This window comes from Camponotus vicinus, unplaced genomic scaffold, assembly GCF_025532165.1.
Source record: "Camponotus vicinus isolate PSW18456_S1 unplaced genomic scaffold, iyCamVici1.0 SCAF_7, whole genome shotgun sequence".
In the NCBI taxonomy this organism is placed as follows: Eukaryota; Metazoa; Arthropoda; class Insecta; order Hymenoptera; family Formicidae; genus Camponotus; species Camponotus vicinus.
Window position 1 is genome coordinate 10,355,069 of NW_028141979.1, and position 15,475 is coordinate 10,370,543.

Consider the following 15,475-nt stretch of genomic DNA (forward strand, 5'->3'; position numbering starts at 1 on the left):
GAGAATCTGCCTTTAAAATATCAAGCTTTAGTTTCGAAACACCCTGTATACTGTCAGGTATGCCGACAGAGCCATCAATTCATGATAGCCTCTTGAAGCGATAAGTTCGCGATTGAATGCTTTGGTGTTAAATCTGATATTAAACCTGGCTAATTCAACTAGTAGGATAAGGCATTAAATATATAGTAAAATATTTATCTTTCTTTCTTTGAAATGTGCATACAAAATTGTGTGGAGTAACAGGTAACGCTTTTATTTTATAAAAGACATTTTCTTTAATTTTCAAATCGACTAACTCATTTTATTGTAAATATTATTTTTATCTTTTGCATACATTACAGATAATAGAAATGAAGACATTTAGGTTTGTACTGTAATAGCATGTTTCGACCGTTTTGACATATAGAACGTGTAAAATTTATAAGCTAAACTTCCTTTTGACATTATAAAATTATTGTGTAATTAATTTTATATTATTGCTATAAAATTATCTAAGCTATATAAAATATTATCTCATTAGCTAAGCTATGAAATTATCTATCTTAAAAACGTATAATATTACCTGTTTTGTTTTTAAAATATTTTTTATAATGAATGTCTATGACCAATAGGATATGTTAATTTGAATGTGTAATGAACGAATAAACAACATATAATAAAAAATTAACATTTTGTTCAAAAAGATGTGTTATAAAAATATTAACATAATTGTTTTTAGAACTTTGTTCGAATGTTTGATACAATCCGCTACATTATCAAAATTTCAAATATTTGATGATATTTGATTTCCGTTCAGTGTTTGTATGTTTTTAATACATTTCTTACTTAAGGAACAGATTGATCTTGAAAATAACATGTTAGTAAACATATAGTCCATATCATGTATAAAATCGCGTTGTTCAGAATATACCTTCATTTCTCATACATTTTAATGCTTATATTATATTATATATATATATATATATATATATATATATATATATATATATATACATTGAAATATGTAATTGCACTAGGAGAAATCTTAAAAATAGCTAAATTGAGATAAATAAAAGTTATGTTTATTGTGCTTGTCTTACTGGAATTATCTAAATACATACTCCATGTCTCCTAATATTCAAGTCCGAAAAAATATTTCATATGTCGTTTTAATAATTTTTATATTTATCTTTTCTAATCATTCCTTTATTTATTAAACTCTATTATTTTAATTTCTTTTTAAATTAATCGTATTTTCTTATGAAACGTTAGTAAATTCTTTTAAACGTTTCTTTCACACAAAAGTCGATTGAATTGCATACTCTTTGTAAACACCTTGTTTTTAACGCAGGAACGTTTTTTATAGATATCCGAACGAACAATTTAACATGACATTCTTAAAACTATTATTAAGTAGTAGTATAATATACATAACCATAATGGCAGTAGCGAGTTCTATCGATGATGAAGAATCAAAAATCAAAGGGGTAGAAATCGATGAAGAATCGGAAATCATGTGCAGTGTGTTGAACAACAAATCAAGCAATATATCAGATTATATATTTCCGTTACATTATCATATGAAGTTGATGTTACACAATGATTATCTCTATAGCGAATGCAAAATCACTTTAAATATTTCTTATGCAAAACAATACATAAGTATTTATGCACCGGATTCAATGCGTATAATAGAATCGACATTAAGGAAAATTAATAGTAGGATTTATGAAACAAAAAACATAAGTCGTGGTGAAAACAATACTGTTTTGCTCGATTTCGGTGATGTCTTGTTGTGTGGACTGTACGATCTGTATATAGACTTTATAATCCCAATTAATATCGCAAGAGAGTCTTTCGGAACTTCGTACATAAATAGAGATGGAGAAATAGAGTAAGTAGAAGAATATATGAAATATCAAATTGTACATTTGTGCATTCTACGCTTACAATTTATCTAAAATTAGTCATTATCTAAAATATATCATTAAAATACGGTAGGTGGTTAATCGCAACAGTTAGCCAGCGAAGAAACAGCTATCAAAGGAAAAAACAGCAAATATTTCCATATTGGGACAAGCCAGAATTAAGAATTACTTTTATTATTTCCATAATGCATCATCCAAAATACAAAGCTTTGTCAAATATGCCGATACGAGATACTGAATTGACGAACGATAATATGATATGGACATAGTTTCACGAGACTCCTTTGATCTCCATAGATAGTGTAGCATTTCTGGTATCCGATTTTCATCCGCTCAACCTCTCGGATGATGAAACAATTCGTTCATCCATATGGTTCAGACCACAATCGGAACCGCATTTAAAATTTGCGAAAACTGTTATTTCTTCCATTAGTATATACATACGTAATTGGAATATTTTGAGGAAAAGACTTGCGCGGACCTCTGTTTCATTTGAGAGCAAAGTGGATCATGTCGTAATCCCGGATTTACAAAATGATATGGAACAGACTTTGGGTTTCATTTTTTATCGGTAATATATAAAGTTAAAAATATAGGTATATTTTAAAAATTATTTTAATTACATATTATATTGTAATCCATTTACATAAAATATATTAAGAGAAAATATATTAATATCCAAAATTTTTCATACACATTAGTATTTATAATTATTTTTAGAGAAGCAGATATCACTTATAATGAAGAATTAGATCCTGTCGCATATAAAACGATAATTGCGCGCTTAATTGCACGTGGGATAGTACAAAAATATATTAGAAATCTGTTCAGACCAACTAACTTCTGGCCTCATACACGTTTAAACGAAGGATTTAATATATTTTATCAAACATACATTAACGGCCAGGTTATTTTATTACTAACGTTATTTAAATACGCAGTCAAATGATTAATAGTTTAGCAATATAAATAATTGTTAAATATTTGTGCAAATATTCTGTTTTATTTCTTAAATATCAGAAATTATAAGAATCCAAGTCTCTAAAATTTCTAGAAATCCGGTGAAAGAAATTTAATAAGAACTAAATATGTATATGTTTTTGTATGAAAATTATCGCAGAAAAATTTACACACACAAACACACATACAAACTTTATTCTTAACAATAGCATATAATAAGCTAATTTTGATATGTACCAAAAACATTTTCTTTTTGATTATTTATGATAAGTTATGATTATATCGAATTGATTTTAGGTTCTGCAAAATTCTCGAGAGATGGATTTCTTTGTAGTTCAAGTTCAACATGAATTACTCTATCTAAATACTTATGTTGTTATAAATTCTGCTATAGAATATAATAGTTATCCTGAAAATTATTTACAGTCTTCTCTCTCTCAAATCAAAGGTATGCGTAAGACACTGCATAATTAAACAATTAAATAATTATAAATTTCTGAATTTTAATTTTATAGAAAATGAGAAAAGTCATTTATAAACAAAAGACCCTGTACGATTCTTATGGAAATTGAATTTTGAAGTTTTGTGAAATTTGCAGAAACTCTGGAAATAAATAGTTTGTGGCAAATTAAAAGTCACATTAACCGAGATATCGTTTGATAGAGCCATTTCGTCGCTACAAGCGTTCAAATGTCGAAATAAAACGTTATTTCATTACTACTGAGAGAAAATAAATAATGTATTATTGAGTAGAATCACACACAGTTGATTACTTTTATTAATACATAGATATTATATTTACGTGGAAAATATGTACATAAATGTATATATAGAGTGTCCATAAACATCCCATATATTATATTTCAGAAGCGGTTCAAAAATTACGAAAAATCATAAAACAGGTGTTTAATTATTTTGAGAGGCTAGTCTTTTAAAGCAATTAGGGAAGTTGTATCCCTCTTCCATTCGAAGGGGGAGACTTAGGGGAAACTTATATAATAACTATACTTTCAACTAATTATATTTTATCTAATATCAAATATCATGTTATAGCGACGACAGCAACGATGCTGCTACATACACATTCTTTCCATGTAAATAAATTAGTAAAATGTATTAATAAAAATGATCAACTGTGTATGACATTCTAATATATTATTTACTTTATTTAATATATTATTTCTACTTTTCCTTAATAGTATCAAGAGACACGGTAGTGTCTTTGCTAAGTCCCAGCGTAAGCAAAAAAATGCACTCCGTGTATTATTACGCGAGTCGGATTGAGAGTATAACTCGATATTTTTATTTCTCATATAACCGCTCAACGGATCGAATTCTTAGTAGAATTAATCGATAGCTTGGGTTTAAATTAAATAATAAAAGTGTTTTTATTTTTGCGCTACGTGCTCTGTAAACGGAGATATCATGATGCAAAGTCTGAAATGTGAAAATTTCGATTAAGAAACGTCGTCATAGTCATCGTCAACTCCTCTTAACGTAACAAAGAATATACAGAAATACGTTTCCAACGTCTGCCACAAGAATGCGCTAGCAGTGATTCACGCGACGCAGCGTTAGTAGCGCTCTGTGGCGTTAACGATGCATATAAATATGTTCTAAAAGGTTAAGTGTCACTTCAGGTAATTATATAAAATAATAATATACATATAACATTTATATATTTAGATTAGATTGTATCTATATTATTATTTCAGATTATATATATATATATATATATATATATATATATATATATATATATCAAGAGACACGGTAGTATCTACTTCACTACAGCTATAACATGGACGTGGACACAGCGAGTGACAATACATCTATCGACGACAAGATAGATGACTTTTGCGAAAATCCGACGCGGGATGCATTAACGGAAGGTCTTATGAGTCTCTTGAAACCTACGGTGGATCAACTGGACGAGAGAATTCGCGCCACAAGGTGACGTCAAGTTTTCTGTTCAGCGCGCATGCAATAATAGTAACATTTATTTTTCGCGTTTCTTCTTGCAAATTTACGTATATTTATTATTCTTATATTTCTTTCACAGTACGTACTATTTATTGCAAAATATATGTTTATTCATCGAATTGTAACGATAAAAAATTGCGATTTACTTACACAAGCAACATATATATCTTATTGTTACCTATTTTACAAGAATTCTTGAGCATTTTGAAAATCATTTTCAATTTTCATATATAATTATTGGAATGTTATAAAAAATTGTGCTTCTATCATGTACTACAAGTTGCGTACAAAAGTTGCGAAGAGTATTATTTTTTATGCATAACTATTCTCTTTGTTATAGGATATGTCAAATAGAGCTGAAGCAGCGGATTGTTATTACTTAACATTGATTACTTTGCAAGTTTTATAAAAGAAATTTCTTACAATTTTCACCATAAATTATGGAAACTCCAGTAGTTAATTTATCAGATGAAGAACTCAAGACAGTTTATGATCCTTCTGAGGATTCGTATCTTTTAATAGATACTTTGGAAGAAGATTTAGACATTCTGCATGCGATGAAACCTGTGATTTGTTTAGAAATAGGTAGTGGTTCTGGTATAGTCATCACAGCTCTAGCAATGGCATTGAAAAAATATAATGCTCATTTTATTGCAATTGATATAATCATTATAACATAGAATATTGAAATTCAAAATTTCAAAATTAAAAATAATTTATGCTTTGCGAAAGAAAATTAAAAATGAAAAGTAGTTTATGCAAAAGCATAGAAAGAAAAAATAAATACTCTATGCTATGATGATATTACATACACACACGCACACGCATGTACACATATACAAACATATTTTTATATCATCATAACGTAGAATATTTAAATTTTCAAAATTAAAAATAGCTTATGCTTTGCAAAAGGAAATGAAAAATAAAAAGTAGTTTATGCAAAGCATAGAAAGAAAAAACAAAAAGACACATTTATAAAAAATATTCTATGTATGATGATGTACACACACACACACACACACACACATATTTTTATATCATCATAACATAGAGTATTGAAATTCAAAATTTCAAAATTAAAAATAACTTATGCTTTGCGAAAGAAAATTAAAAATGAAAAAAATGAAAAGTAGTTTATGCAAAAGCATAGAAAGAAAAAATAAATACTCTATGCTATGATGATATTACATACACACACGCACACGCATGTACACATATACAAACATATTTTTATATCATCATAACGTAGAATATTTAAATTTTCAAAATTAAAAATAGCTTATGCTTTGCAAAAGGAAATGAAAAATAAAAAGTAGTTTGTGCAAAGCATAGAAAGAAAAAACAAAAAGACACATTTATAAAAAATATTCTATGTTATGATGACACACACACACACACGCACATACACACACACACATCATTATAACATAGAATTTTTAAATTTCAAAATTAAAAGTAGCTTATGCTTTGCAAAAGAAAATTAAAAATAAAAAGTAGTTTATGCAAAGCATAGAAAGAAAAAACGAAAAAACACATTTATAAAAAAAAATATTCTATGTATGATGATGTATACACACACACACACACACACACACATATACACACACACACACACACACACAAACATATTTTTATATCATCATAACATAGAGTATTGAAATTCAAAATTTCAAAATTAAAAATAACTTATGCTTTGCGAAAGAAAATTAAAAATGAAAAAAATGAAAAGTAGTTTATGCAAAAGCATAGAAAGAAAAAATACTCTATGCTATGATGATATACATACACACACGCACACGCATGCACACACATACAAACATCTTTTTATATCATCATAACATAGAATATTTAAATTTTCAAAATTAAAAATAGCTTATGCTTTGCAAAAGGAAATGAAAAATAAAAAGTAGTTTATGCAAAGCATAGAAAGAAAAAACAAAAAGACACATTTATAAAAAATATTCTATGTATGATGATACACACACACACGCACAAACGCACACGCACAAACTAATCATGGAAGAAGTAATGGAGTCAGTAATTGAATTATCGTCATCGTTACATGTTGAGGCTGAAGCGATTTTAAAAGAAATCATCATAACATAGAATTTTTAAATTTCAAAATTAAAAGTAGCTTATGCTTTGCAAAAGAAAATTAAAAATAAAAAGTAGTTTATGCAAAGCATAGAAAGAAAAAACGAAAAAACACATTTATAAAAAAAAATATTCTATGTATGATGATGTACACACACACACACACATATACACACGCACACACACACACAAACATATTTTTATATCATCATAACATAGAGTATTGAAATTCAAAATTTCAAAATTAAAAATAACTTATGCTTTGCGAAAGAAAATTAAAAATGAAAAGTAGTTTATGCAAAAGCATAGAAAGAAAAAATAAATACTCTATGCTATGATGATATTACATACACACACGCACACGCATGTACACATATACAAACATATTTTTATATCATCATAACGTAGAATATTTAAATTTTTAAAATTAAAAATAGCTTATGCTTTGCAAAAGGAAATGAAAAATAAAAAGTAGTTTGTGCAAAGCATAGAAAGAAAAAACAAAAAGACACATTTATAAAAAATATTCTATGTTATGATGATACACACACACACACACACGCACACGCATACACATTTAAATATTAATAAAAATTAAAAATATTATTTCTATAACGGGCTGAGGTTCTTGGATTGGAACTTCGGCCTCGGGCTCGTCCTCTCGACCGTCCCGCTCTAGCCCATCGTGCACGCGGTTGCTCTACAATAAAAGAAATATTTTAATGTTATTTTATTTGAATATAATATTTAAAGAAGAACTGCACGGATTAACTATATTGAAAGTTAATAAATCTAATTTTAATATATGTACATTCAGATTCATGAATTTAACATTACGCAAAATACTTTTAGCCTTTTAAAATATAAAAATAATTATTTGTGAATTAAAAATTTCTTTTGTAAAATATAATTTATACGACACAAAAATTCATGAAAATACAAATTTTAATTCTATAGAAGGCTAAAAATACTTTGGGCAATGTTAAATTCATAAATCTGAAAATGTAATAGATTTATTAACTTTTAACATAGCTGATTCATTTAGCTGATTCCTTTATAATTAACGTGCCAATTATATAATTCAAAATTATTTACCTCTTACTTGCCCCGCTGTCGTTATCGGTGACGACGGCGGCGGTGGCAGCGGTGACGACGCTGACGGCGATGGCAGCGGTGACGACGTTGACGGCGGCAGTGGCGGTGGTAGTGATGCCATCGTTGGTGGCGGCGATTCTTTTTGTGTTTCCATTAATTTTTGTGTTTCCATTAATTTTTGTATTTTTTTTTTAAGTATTATATTTTCTTTTAAAGCCGCTTCAGCCTCAACACGTAAAAAGGACGACAATTCAATTTCTGGCTCCATTTCTTCCATATTGTAGGTTCTGAAAGAATGGAAACATATAAAATATATATTATAAAATATGTTTAGAAATGATAGTAGAAATGATAGATAATAAATGATTAATCTTCATTTTAATCTTTTATTGTAATGCATATATGTATTGTGTGTGCAACACAAATATGAATTACAATAAAAAATAAGTAATTACAATAAGTGAATTACAATAAAAATAGTAAAATAAATTTTTATTCCCTTGTTATCTATCATTTCTTACGCATATGTATTAATAATATAATGTGTTACACTTACTTTTTAGGATTTTCTTCATTTTCCTTTTCGTTAGATCTGAAAATAGAAATGTATAAAATATATTGTACAATATAAAATATTTTTATATTATGTATTACAATAAAAGATTAAAATAAAAATTAATTCTTTGTCATCTATTTTTATTATATATTTCTATATTTTTATTATATATATGTATTACAATATGTATTACAATAAAGTGTTAAAATAAAAGTTAACCAAGTATTGGGTATGCAATACATATGCATTATAATAAAAGATTAAGATAATAAAATATTAAAATAGATTATAAAACATTTTTATAATGAAATAATAGATTGTTATCTATCATTTCTATAAAAAATTTTATAATATTTTATTATTTTATATATTTTATTATTTTAATCCTTATTGTAATGCATATGAGTTGCACACACAGTACTTGGTTAACCTTTATTTTAATCTTTTATTGTAATACATATATATGTGTTATACGCAGAAGTACATATAGTTACGTATCGCAACAACTAATGGTTAGTTTTAATTTTAATGGTCTATTTTAATTTTTTATTATAATGCATTTGTATTGCGCATGCAACATATAGTAATATATATGTATTATAACAATCATTAGTTATTGCGATGAGTAATTATATGTATTTGTATGTATAATACATATATGAATTATAATAAGACATTTAAATAAAAGTTAAACAGTATCATGCGTGAAACATATATAATAGAAGATTATAATAAAAGATTGAAATAAAATATATAAAATAATAAATTATATTATAAAATATCTTTATAGATATTATTAATAATCATTGCTTACCTTTTGTGAGTTTCATTATCATTAATTGTTGCTGGTTCTTTTTCGTTTCTGGAACTGTAAATGTATAATATAAGTTATAAAATATTTGTATAAAAATGATAGAAAACCCTTTCGATCAGTCCCATATAAAAGAATGTTGTAATGTATCAACAATAATTTCGAGAAGACTGCTTCATATTCTGCATTATTTGATGAACTGTGAAAAAATATTTAGGTAAGTTGCCAACACTACCGTGTCTCTTGATAATTTGTCTTTATTTTCCTTACTATTAAAAATAGAATTAAATAAATCACTTTTTCTCCGTTCCATTTATATATTCAATGATGAATTAGATAAGCAAAGCAACGATTATTCATTAATGGATTTATAAGTATTAATTGTGAATAATAAATGTAGATTTCTAATGACATATTGATTTGTAATTATCCGTTATTTTTGCAATAAGAATAGCAAAGAAGTTTGAAGGATTTGAATATCTATATAGTAAGCAAAGAGGACCGTCGAATTTTAATGAAATATGACGGGGGTGGTGGCGGGTTCTTTGCTCATTTATTTAAAGATGTTTAACATATAGTACAAAAAAGAGTGATATCCCTAAAAAAATTACCCTTTTAAAAAAAAGGTAAAAAAAGGTGCTAAGTCCGCGTAAAAAACAGTATATGTATTTGCAAAATAGTGTATTATTAACTGTAAAAAACTATTGTAAAAAACCTGTCTCCAAAATAGTGTTATTTTAAAACTGTAAAAAACTACTGTAAAAAACCTATCTTCAAAATAGGATTATTTTAATCTACAAAATAGTTATTTTAATCTGCACAAAATAGTGTTATTTTAAACCGTAAAAAATTGTTCTACAAATTATTTTAATTTTGTGTAAAATTGTATCCCTAAAAAAATTACCCTTTTAAAAAAAAGGTAAAAAAAGGTGCTAAGTCCGCGTAAAAAACAGTATATGTATTTGCAAAATAGTGTATTATTAACTGTAAAAAACTATTGTAAGAAACCTGTCTCCAAAATAGTGTTATTTTAAAACTGTAAAAAACTACTGTAAAAAACCTATCTTCAAAATAGGATTATTTTAATCTACAAAATAGTTATTTTAATCTGCACAAAATAGTGTTATTTTAAACCGTAAAAAATTGTTCTACAAATTATTTTAATTTTGTGTAAAATTGTATATCCTACAAAAATAATGATATCAAAAAAATTGCGCTAAGTGAAAATAAAAACTTATAAAAATATTTTAACCAAAAAAAGTTATACAAAATAGTTGTTTTAATTTTCTACATTATATCCTAGAAAAATGATGATATCCAAAAATTACGCTAATTGAAAATAAAAACTTAAAATATTTTAACTAAAAAAAATTGTACAAAATAATTGTTTTAATTTCCTACAAATAATATTAAAAAGTTGCGCCAACTGAATAAAAATTTTACCAATATAAAATATACATTTCTTTTTTATTTCCAATATTAAAAGAAAAATGATATTAAATGAATTGTAATATATCTATTATAAAAAATCGTTGAAAATATGAACAATCATACACATTGCAATAATCATATGCATATATCCTGAAAAGTTTAATTAAAAAAAAAAAAAGGAAATGATAATACAAAATACAAAATTAAAAATTATTAAAAAAATTAAAAATTAGAAATTAATAAAAAAAAAATAAAAATTTATATAAAAATTAAAAATTAATACATATAAAAAAATTTTAGTTAAAAAACTTAGCGCTGCTAATTTCATTAGCACATTATTCAACGTAGCAGCGCTAAGTTTTTTAACTAAAATTTTTTTATATGTATTAATTTTTAATTTTTAAATAAATTTTTATTTTTTTTTTATTAATTTCTAATTTTTAATTTTTTTAATAATTTTTAATTTTGTATTTTGTATTATCATTTCCTTTTTTTTTTTTTTTAATTAAACTTTTCAGGATATATGCATATGATTGTTGCAATGTGTATGATTGTTCATATTTTCAACGATTTTTTATAATAGATATATTACAATTCATTTAATATCATTTTTCTTTTAATATTGGAAATAAAAAAGAAATGTATATTTTATATTGGTAAAATTTTTATTCAGTTGGCGCAACTTTTTAATATTATTTGTAGGAAATTAAAACAATTATTTTGTACAATTTTTTTTAGTTAAAATATTTTAAGTTTTTATTTTCAATTAGCGTAATTTTTGGATATCATCATTTTTCTAGGATATAATGTAGAAAATTAAAACAACTATTTTGTATAACTTTTTTTGGTTAAAATATTTTTATAAGTTTTTATTTTCACTTAGCGCAATTTTTTTGATATCATTATTTTTGTAGGATATACAATTTTACACAAAATTAAAATAATTTGTAGAACAATTTTTTACGGTTTAAAATAACACTATTTTGTGCAGATTAAAATAACTATTTTGTAGATTAAAATAATCCTATTTTGAAGATAGGTTTTTTACAGTAGTTTTTTACAGTTTTAAAATAACACTATTTTGGAGACAGGTTTTTTACAATAGTTTTTTACAGTTAATAATACACTATTTTGCAAATACATATACTGTTTTTTACGCGGACTTAGCACCTTTGTTTACCTTTTTTTTAAAAGGGTAATTTTTTTAGGGATTGTTTAATACACTGCGCACTGCGATTTTCGATTCTTCATCGATTCCTTTGATTTTTGATTCTTCATCATCCACATGACTCGCTGTTGCTATCATGTCAAGGTATATTATACTATTACTTAATAATAGTTTTAAGAATGTCATGTTGAATTTCACTCGGATATCTATAAAAAACGTTTCTTCAATAAAAACAAAAGTATTTACAAAGAGTATGCAATAAAATCGATTTTTGTGTGAAAAAACGTTCAAGAGAATTTACAAAACACTTCATAAGAAAATACGATTAATTTAAAAAGAAATTAAAATAATACAGTTTAATAAATAAAGGAATGATTAGAAAAGATAAATATAAAAATTATTAAAATGACATATGAAATATTTTTTTCGGACTTGAATATTAGGAGACATGAAGGATGTATTTAGATAATTCCAGTAGGACAAGCACAATAAACATAACTCTTATTTATCTCAATTTAGCTATCTTTAAGATTTGTCCTAGTACAATTACATATTTCAATGTACATATTTATATATATATATATATATATATATATATATATATATATAATATAAGCATTAAAATGTATGAGAAATGAAGGTATATTCTGAACAACGCGATTTTATACATGATATGGACTATATGTTTACTAACATGTTATTTTCAAGATCAATCTGTTCCTTAAGTAAGAAACGTATTAAAAACATACAAACACTGAACGGAAATCAAATATCATCAAATATTTGAAATTTTGATAATGTAGCGAATCGTATGAAACATTCCAACAAAATTCTAAAAACAATTATGTTAATTAGAAAAAACAATAGGCAATAGAGAGCATGGGAATTAAATTTGACTTAAAGTAAAGTAAATAATCAGGCAATTATGTTAATATTTTTATAACACATGTTTTTGAATAAAATGTTAATTTTTTATTATTTGTTGTTTATTCGTTCATTACACATTCAAATTAATATATCCTACTGGTCCTAGACATTCATTATAAAAAATATTTTAAAAACAAAACACGGGTAATATTATACGTTTTTAAGATAGATAATTTCATAGCTTAGCTAATGAGATAATATTTTATATAGCTTAGATAATTTTATAGCAATAATATAAAATTAATTACACAATAATTTTATAATGTCAAAAAGAAATTTAGCTTATAAATTTTACACTTTCTATATGTCAAAATGGTCGAAACATGCTATTACAGTATAAACGTCAATGTCTTCATTTTCTTCATTAACTATAATGTATGCAAAAGATAAAAATAATATTTACAATAAAATAAGTTAGTCGATTTGAAAATTAAAGAAAATCTTTTATAAAATAGAAAGTCTTTTATAAAATAAAAGCGTTACCTGTTACTCCACACAATTTTGTATGCACATTTAAAGAAAGAAAGATAAATATTTTATTATATATTTAATGCCTTATCCTACTAGTTGAATTAGCTAGGTTTAATATCAGATTTACCACCAAAAGCATTCAATCGCGTACTTATCGCTTCAAGAGACTATCATGATCTGATGGCTCTGTCGGCATACCTGACAGTATATAGAATGTACGTAGTGTTATATAAATATCGTCTTGATTATACGTAGCATAGGATATCTTACATATTGACAGAAGTCAATAAGTATAAACTTGTTTATGTTTTTTATTCCATTTTCGTATGAAGCATTTATTTATAAAGACAATTTTTCTAAGAAACTATTCGCGAGAGAAAATTAATTGAAGAATTATAATCGCGCTTATACTTGCATGTATTGGCCGATCTTTTTTCATTAATATCTCGAAATTTTACGCTGTGGTTTTCAAAATGATATGGGATTTTTTAGTTCAGTTTAGCGATATTTACTTATGGTTTTACTTTGTTGAGAGATACTGGGAACACCCTGTATATACAGGGTTTGCCAAAAGTGTGGAAACCCCTTAATATTTCGAAAAATACGCATTTTAAAAAAATGTTTCATACAAAAGTTATAGGGTTTTATGTGGCGCATTACACAGCAACATTATTATGACCTCGAATAGCGTTGTCAAGGTTATGTGAAGGTCACCTCCAACTTTTTAAATGGGACACCCTATATGCTTTTGCATATTCTTATAGCTTATCTCGAGAGCTTTCCAAAACACTATAATTAAGTTAGTTTTCATTAAGTACTTTCCGCGTATGAGGCTTGAAATCATTTCTTAATTTTACATAAACCATAAAATATCTAGTAAAATATTCATTTTTCGATTATCTTACCTTAATACTTTTATGTACAAAATAATGAGAGGAATCAATTGGTGTAAAGAAAAAACATAGTTGTTTCTAAGAAAAAATATGTAATTTGCAATTAACAATTCCATATTTATTCTTAAAAACAACTATGTGTTTTCTTTACACCAATTGATTCCTCTCATTATTTTGTACATAAAAGTATTAAGGTAAGATAATCGAAAAATGAATATTTTACTAGATATTTTATGGTTTATGTAAAATTAAGAAATTATTTCAAGCCTTATAACTGGAAAAGTACTTGATGAAAAAATACTTTATTATAGTGTTTTGGAAAGCTCTCGACATAAGCTATAAAAATATGCAATAAAAAATAGGTAGTTCCATTTAAGAAATTAAAGGTGTCCTTGACCTCACCTTAACGATGCCATCCAAGGTCAAACCAATAACACCATCTTATGTTCCCCTCAAAACCATACAATTTTTGTCGAAAACGTTTTTCTCTAAAATGCTTAGTTTTTGAAAGAAAAGGGGTGTACGGGTGGTCTAGGACACTCTGTATATTTTAAACGGATTTGATCACTTATAATATAGTATATTACTCTTTACACTAAAAGAAAAGGGGACCGTTATATATAAAGTTAATTCTCTGCTTAGATAACGTAATACAACTTTTGGCACCAATGTATAAATAGCAAATGTGATCAAATAAGTTACTATTATATATTATGTATTATAATATATATATATATATATATATATATATATATATATATATTTAATCTCATATAACTTATCACAAACAAAGAATTCACAAGATATATAATAAGCAGTAAATGCTTTATATATCTGCAGAGCAATTTGAAATGGACATATAATAAATATAATCTGCCGATCGTTTACTATGGCCGGTATTCATAGTCCGTTCTTATATTTAAGGTAGCTCCCTCGCGAAAAACTACGAAGCGAAATATGTTTATACTCATAGATTTCATGCCCCTGAATCCAATGGTGACCTTATTTTTGCCCCAAGCCGGACAAAATCTCGAGAAAATCAAACTCAAACTTTGAATTTTTTACATGGGCTCTTATGGAATAGTGGTCCACAATCATTTGCTCATGCTCTTTACAAAGAAAATTTAATTAACTCAGCAACTACACTATGACTTACTTGTAGAAAAAATCTTCTTC

General features: G+C 25.8%; 1 protein-coding gene and 1 long non-coding RNA gene across 4 annotated transcripts; one reads left to right on the top strand and one right to left on the bottom strand.

The window, feature by feature from the left end:
- The first annotated feature begins 4,601 nt into the window (after window positions 1–4,601).
- On the top strand, window positions 4,602–8,721 carry LOC145974579 (SNAPIN protein homolog). The gene is made up of 2 exons (XM_083104494.1): window positions 4,602–4,820; window positions 5,191–8,721. Exons 1-2 carry the CDS (start codon window positions 4,669–4,671, stop codon window positions 5,231–5,233), a joined length of 195 nt encoding a protein of 64 aa, XP_082960620.1. The 5' UTR covers window positions 4,602–4,668; the 3' UTR covers window positions 5,234–8,721.
- On the bottom strand, window positions 7,998–13,574 carry LOC145974578 (uncharacterized). Of its 3 annotated transcripts, none has more exons than XR_014439740.1 (4): window positions 13,534–13,574; window positions 9,413–9,466; window positions 8,599–8,634; window positions 7,998–8,329 (listed from the first exon to the last, which is right to left on the bottom strand). It is a non-coding gene; the product is annotated as an uncharacterized LOC145974578 (long non-coding RNA). The 3 variants fall into 3 exon arrangements; XR_014439741.1 differs by lacking the exon at window positions 13,534–13,574 and adding an exon at window positions 13,419–13,515; XR_014439739.1 differs by lacking the exon at window positions 13,534–13,574 and adding an exon at window positions 9,707–10,111 and having other exon boundaries at window positions 9,413–9,608.
- Between the last annotated feature and the right edge of the window lie 1,901 nt (window positions 13,575–15,475).

Bases quoted from the DNA above. Each gene is read 5' to 3' on its own strand.
- LOC145974579 (XM_083104494.1), top strand. From the start codon at position 4,669: ATGGACGTGGACACAGCGAGTGACAATACATCTATCGACGACAAGATA. The intron at 4,821-5,190 runs GTGACGTCAAGT...TCTTTGTTATAG, and splicing joins GAGAGAATTCGCGCCACAAG to GATATGTCAAATAGAGCTGA.